The 6,794-nt window shown below is 36.9% G+C and overlaps 1 protein-coding gene across 1 annotated transcript in view; it reads right to left on the reverse strand.

Annotated features, from left to right (window-relative positions):
* Positions 1-2,907: 2,907 nt before the first annotated feature.
* Positions 2,908-6,794, reverse strand: part of LOC101311137 (GPI ethanolamine phosphate transferase 2-like) — a 7,467-nt gene continuing 3,580 nt past the window's right edge. The window contains exons 10-15 of the mRNA XM_004289482.1: positions 5,988-6,213; positions 5,799-5,892; positions 4,642-5,640; positions 3,968-4,060; positions 3,572-3,855; positions 2,908-3,117 (exon numbers count right to left, since the gene is read on the reverse strand). Coding sequence (XP_004289530.1) covers positions 2,985-3,117; positions 3,572-3,855; positions 3,968-4,060; positions 4,642-5,640; positions 5,799-5,892; positions 5,988-6,213 — 1,829 coding nt within the window. The 3' untranslated portion in view covers positions 2,908-2,984. The remainder of the gene's footprint in view (positions 3,118-3,571; positions 3,856-3,967; positions 4,061-4,641; positions 5,641-5,798; positions 5,893-5,987; positions 6,214-6,794) is intronic.

Genomic DNA, 6,794 nt, shown 5'->3' on the forward strand with positions numbered 1-6,794 from the left:
AGAGGTAATAATCAAACAATAAAAATGTTCACTGATACACACAACAGAAGTAACTAAAAATATTTCTCATTAGAGCAACTCCAACAATAAGTGTTATTTGAATTTGCTATTCTCATTCTAGCACTTATTGTGGCACTATTTATATTTCATTAATTTTCCATCTCCAACAATAAGGTGTTATATGGAGCAGTGGCAGATCTAGAATTTAAAGATGGGGTGAGCTTGAACTTTGGCCGAAGGGCAAAAAAAAAAAAATTCCAGTACAACCATGCAAAATGTAGGAGCTCAACCAGAACTTACAATTTCAGATTCTATATAAGAAGAAGAAGATTAGAAGGTTATACTTGAGGATTTTCAGAGATTTAAGAAGAGTAATAACCCAACAACCCCAACAAATTGAACCAATGAAATTCAATTATCATACTTACAACCATGTATTAAATAGAGGAAGAAGAGGATTACAAGAGTTAGGTAACTAAGATTAAAGAGTAGAGCATCTGAGAAATTGAGGAAGTGAGGGACTGAGAAATTGAAGATTGGAGGCAAATCGTTGAGTGAAGGATTGAGAAATTGAAGAAGAGAAGGGAGGGATTGTAATCAGGCGTTGAGGGCCGGTGGCAAGTCGTTGTCGGGGAGTACCAGAGGAGGCCGGGAAGAAGGAGATTATGGTGAAGCCGTGGAGGACTGGAGGGGAGTGGAGGCGGAGGGGAAGAGGGATAGGTCATAGGTCATACGTGTTTTAGTGTTTAAGTTGAAGGAGGGTGATTGGGTGAAGGAGGAGGTTGAGGACTTGAGGCAAGTCTGATGAGTGAGGCCTCAAGGTTGAGGACTTGAGGCAAGTCTAATCCACAAGAGATGGAGAATGAGATTGTGGACTTGGGTAGTTGGGTGGGTTGGGCTTGATCACTTGGTGGCTGGGCATATATGATATATCCCAAAATATATATATATATATATACCTTAGTTTTTTTATTTTTTGCCCAATTTCTTTGGTTGGGCTTGAGCCCCACCCACTTCTATACTGCCTCTGCGCCTGATATGGAGGTGCTATTCTCACTATTCCAACAATGAGCTATTCTCATTTTAGCACTTATTGTGACACTTCATATTTCATTAATTTTTCATCTCCAACAATAAAATGTTATATGGAGGTGTTATTCTCATTATTCCAACAATGAGGTATTGTATCATGTGAGGCGTGTACTTGTGAAGCCCACAGGGGGCTGGTCTTAGAAAAAGTCATGAATATAAGACTTGGGATGACACTTGGGGCTATATTATTAAGACCAATACCTAATCTTTTTTACTGTTGGAGATAACTTTTTTTATTTCATGGGTTGGTCTTGGTTTTTAACTCTACCGTTGGAGTTGCCCTTAAGAATTATTACACAAGACTTCAAAAACCTGGAACTAGAAAAGTTAAAACTCAAACGCAAGATTTTTTTTTTCTTTATCCAAAAGGACTTTCCACTTCTTATAAATCTCATCTGTCACATTGTGGATACAAAATTTGACCATAAAAAATTTAAAAAAAAAAAAAAATAACATTAAGTCTGTTTAGCATATCCTCAACCAAGGATAATTTAATCCATCCAGCCTTATATCCAATGCCAAACAACAGCTTCATGTAATGACTATCAATCTACAGGGCGTTAAGCAGAATTTAAATGTCATATAGAAGTATAAGTTATGCCATGTATTTGAATTACTCTGACAGTCAGTTACCCGCCTCAATCTACAGGCTCCATCAGTTGAATGGACCTGTCCATGTCTCAGAGACACCATCAGATGGGTTGCCGATGCTTGAACAAATCAAAATCATCGCAATTCAACAGTGAAAACTGAAAACGCAGGTGTGAAGGTTTTGAAAAGGAATTTCCAACGGAATTGCTAGCGTAGACTACTCTCCTTAACACCTACTCAAAATGGGAAACTTGAAACCGAAAGCATTGTTCTGTAGTTTTATTGTGTTCAGCAAGCTTGTATGTTGGAAGATACTGAAATCAGATGTCACATTCAGTTGCATCTTATATGAATAACCGTGCCATAGAGGCAGCTTTAGAACAGAATAAACTGATTACTCACTGATCAACTAATAATCTGATAAGATTTCCATCTTTATGTTTAGCTGGAAATGAAGAGTTTAGCATCATGTACAGTTCAAGTAAAAGCCGCTCGGCACTATGGGAGTCCGTTCACTGCTAGCCTGCTACCAATAGTATCTTCATAAGTTGTAAGTTGAAGTCTAATATTAGAGATTACCATTGTTTGACAATATGATAATCTGTAATTACACAGATTATATTCCTCTCCCCTGTTCATTTCTCTGAAGTGTCAGGTGTTAGGTCTCAACAAGGATTCAGTGCTTCGAGAAGGAAAAGAAACGGAAATAGAGCACGTTTTGAGCCTACTGGTGTAGACATAAGTTACAAAAACGAAAACCGTTGTTCCAGTAGTAAAACTGTGCAGAAAGCAACACTTCTTTTTTCTTTCTTTTTTTGGTTAAAAACGAAGCCAAAACGGATTAGACTAAAAGGAAAAACAAACTAGATACTAAAGCAAGCACCAGTTCTTCTGGCCCTAGTAACAGCAGAAAGATCATCCAAGAAGCTTTGAGGAGCATGCGCAGGAGGACAGTTGAAGATAACTAAACCAAACTCATGTGTGATGCAGCATTTAGCAAGGCAATCAGCAGTCATATTGCACTCTCTGAAAACATGGGATAACCTTGAGACATTCATCTTGTTCATCAAGGCACTGCAGCCATGAAGGGACCCCAAAGGATGAGATCAAGGTGGGAATTATACATAAGTTGAACCAGAACAGCAGAGTCTGATTCAAGAAAGTAACACTTCATGCTTTCTGCTCTTCTATTTTCATTAACAAAGAAAACTACAAGATATTTTATGTAAGAAAAATGGCCTGTGTACATTGGTTTACAAAAAAGAAAGTGGCAGTGTTTGGCAGCTGAGCTCTATCTTATATTATTGCTGATGGCTAAGCTTAAATTGCTTATTTATCCTCAACCCCAGCACCGAATATGCATATGTCACAGTTGCAGCTACAACAGAGACCCCAATGTATACACATACGGTGGTAGTACAAACATAAATGTACCTGCAGAAAAAATGTATACAATAAATTCCAGCCTGAGTAAAGTAAATAGCAGCAGTGGACTGCCTGTAGCTATATCAAGTGCATCAATTATCTTGTTCTGGATTCATTGGTGTTTCATATTTGTAGAATACTGATTAGTTAATTTGTATGGAGCTTAGCCAGTTACCCCTCTCTTCTTTAACCTCTTTAACTCTTTTTGTACTCCATATATTTTCAATATATTACCCTTTTCTATGTAAATCTGTAACAGAAAACCTTGTCCAACATGCATTAGTATCATAAAAGTTTTGTACTGCATCTTTCAATGAATTATTGTAGTTTTATTTATTTATTATACTTTATTCAAAAAGCAAATAAATAAAAAATAAAATAACTAATCACTTCTCTTTGAAAAGCACAAAAGAAGAAAGCAAGGAACATCGCCTACTATAAGACTGAAGCAGAGAGGACTTACTTTGGAGAAAAGACGCTCCAAATGTAAAGATGGTTCCTCATAACCAACAATACGATGGTGTACACTGTCAATAGAATGGAGTCCAAGCCCAGTGGAACTAGACAAGGAAAGCCAATAATCATTTTGAGTAGTTGTCTTGAATCTGCATCAGACGGAGATATGAAATAGCTTGTATCCTTCAAAGAGATATACATCACCATGCTAAGAATAAATAGCATTGGGGAAGCATAGGTGATAATGAACATTAAAATTCCAGAAAGTACTGTCGAGTGACTTGAGATGCCCTAGCAACAAGAACAATGTTTGAATGTCAATTTTCAAATCTCAAATGCAGAGCAATGTGTACCCAATATAGTTCTTTTTAATATGCACCATGCAAGGGGTAAAGAGACATACAATAAAAGCTCCGGCAACATCAATAGTAGCTAGAGAATTGCTGTTCCCTAAAGCATAATGGCCTGCCATTCCCAAAAAGTAAAATGCAGAAACCTAAATGAACAAAGCACAAGTATGAGTAGAATATAAATTAGGATTGGGACTAAACAAAACAAGGTAGAGGTTGATTGCTAGAATGTTATGTTGACAAACTGGGAAGAATTCAGTCCCCAGTACACATTAAAATATCCGGCAACAAAACCTACCGGGCTGTGGCAAGAGACCATCTTCGGAAAAAATAATAATAATAATAATTCAATGCAGCACACCCCGCACACGTATTTAAAAATGATACTACATGGTACAATTCAAGATCTAGACTGAATATCATCTAATATGATGACATAGGGTCAGAGTAGAAGAATTTCACCATCAACTACTTGCTTGTCAACATTATGAGGACAACTATGCTACACATTTCTTAACTATTTAATGGTTATTTGAACTGCTTACTTCACAGAGTAAGAACTGCGTGGCATAATAGCCTTTTTTTTTCTTTTCTTTTTGGCAATGCATAATGGCCTTTTATTGACATACCAGTCACTACCAAAACCCAGCACCAATATTAACTTGACTTCAATACACTCAACTTTGAAATCAGTATATCCTCAAGACAAGATGATATTGAAACTGACCTCAACCCACTGCTTGTGGTGCCGCCCATTATACGAAAAATACATCATGCTGGCCAAAGTTTGCACAAGTAGCAGGAGTATAGGCATTGAGTTAACTGTCTGTTGGAGCAAAAGCTGCAGAAGACACCAGCAGGATATGTATGCCCACCCAATTACATATAAACATTCTCTCAACTGCACCAGCAGTGACTTATTCTGGACTTCACTGGGAGCAGATGTCGACATATACGCATCATGACTCAAGTAGGTCTCAGATATTGAAATTGGTACAAGCCATGGCAAGGAAATAACTGTCCCACTTGTGGAAACACTCAGGACTGCATAAATCATTTGTACCAATGCAGTAGAACTGTGACTGGATGCCCCAAACATCTCATCCTGATGTTTGAGGATATGTTGCAAAACCAACAACCCAGACATAAGAAAGCTAAATCCAATGACCAGAACTATATTTTTGTTTGATCCATATAAAAAGAGAGCGTAGAAGCTTAAGGCGATCACTAGAAGGCATGTGACTAGCTGAACTGATTTTACATTATTGTTCCCAGCCTGCTCAAGCCACTTGGATATGTCAGGAAGATTAATCCAATTCACGCCGCCTTGGTGCCAACCTCTCAATATCCTCCCAGAAATGAGAAGCACAAAGACGGAACTCATTTGAAGACCACTTCTCTTGTTTTGTCCCTTGGAATAACTATGTACACTACTTTGCATTGCTTTACGCAAACATATCAACTGCAATGTGGAAGCCATGAAATGCCAAATATACTGCTCTTCCTCTACCAAAGAACTTGATGTCATACATACAATGAGAATCATTATAACACCCAATACAAAAGTCTCTTCTAGACACCAGGTCTGCATGATGCTCTTCAAGTCAAAAAGACATTGCATCTCTCTAGTGTGGGCTTCTTTGTAGATGCGAAACAGAAGGCTTAACAGTATCAGACAAGATAGGAGCATTGCCACTATGCCAAAAGTAAGCAGGCTTACAGGTTTCTAGAAAATAAAAAGATTTGTCAGAATAAATAAAATAAATTAAGAGAAAAAAAGTAATGTTAAAGAAACCAATTATAGTAGAAAAAAATGAAAATTTCTCCATGAGAAACCAGTACCACCTATGTTCATCTTTAGAAGGGAGAAAAGAATATACATACATCAGTTGCTCTGCGTGATAGCCACTCACTTGCAGTTCTCAGAAACTCATAGTATGCTGCAACACTGCTGGTGTAGTCTTTCCTACTATTATACCTATTCACATAATTATAAAGTAAGACTGGCATTAAAGTGGATCCTTATGGAATTTTGTAACATGATAAAAGTATAAGATAGTTTCATGTATCCACCTGGAGACTTCCTTAGACATCCAGGACTTTTTGAGAAGAGCAGCATTTGTATATAAGCAGCAGCATATCCTTTCAATACTCCCATAACACTTGGTTATTCTGGACTCTTGATCACCACCTGAGCCATCATATGGATGATTTCGACATGATAAACCAGGTATTTGTGCTTGCAATAATCTAAGTAATTGCCAGGAATTCAGCTCCAGTGCCTTCAGCTGTTGGTCTTCTTTACTCACAAAGACAAGAAAGCATCATTAGATTTTATACAAAGTCACAAACTCAGTAGTACATGGGAATTGAGGCAGACAATTTTGTAGAAATTTCAGGCTACAAAATATATACTACATTTAACATTTAATTTTAACAAGCTCTACTGTATAAACTGAAAATATACATCATTGTAAGTGTCGTGACTTAACTTTTCAATGTTAATTCAGTCTAAAAAAATATATATTTTAAAACCACATGCTGTTGGGATATTTTTTTATTTTCTTCAAAAAAAATAGCATCCCTGAAGAATATACACGAGAGTGATGAGACCCTTTTTAAGAAGAAAAATCGGTGAATGCATATCTCAAGCGAAAATGGTATGGTGTGCCTGTTACAGTATTATTGTTTATTGATGCTCAATTTGTAATTAAATATATAAACTTTCTCAATCTATGCACACGATAATGCACACATTGTTTAGGAGACAAATCTAAGTACACATCATTCTTTCAGTGTCTTACACAACCAACCAGGTACACGCACACCATTCTATAATGCGTAGTATACATAATACACACAGACATTCATATATATCTC

The sequence above is a fragment of the Fragaria vesca genome, linkage group LG1, assembly GCF_000184155.1.
Source record: "Fragaria vesca subsp. vesca linkage group LG1, FraVesHawaii_1.0, whole genome shotgun sequence".
NCBI classification, from domain to species: domain Eukaryota; kingdom Viridiplantae; phylum Streptophyta; class Magnoliopsida; order Rosales; family Rosaceae; genus Fragaria; species Fragaria vesca.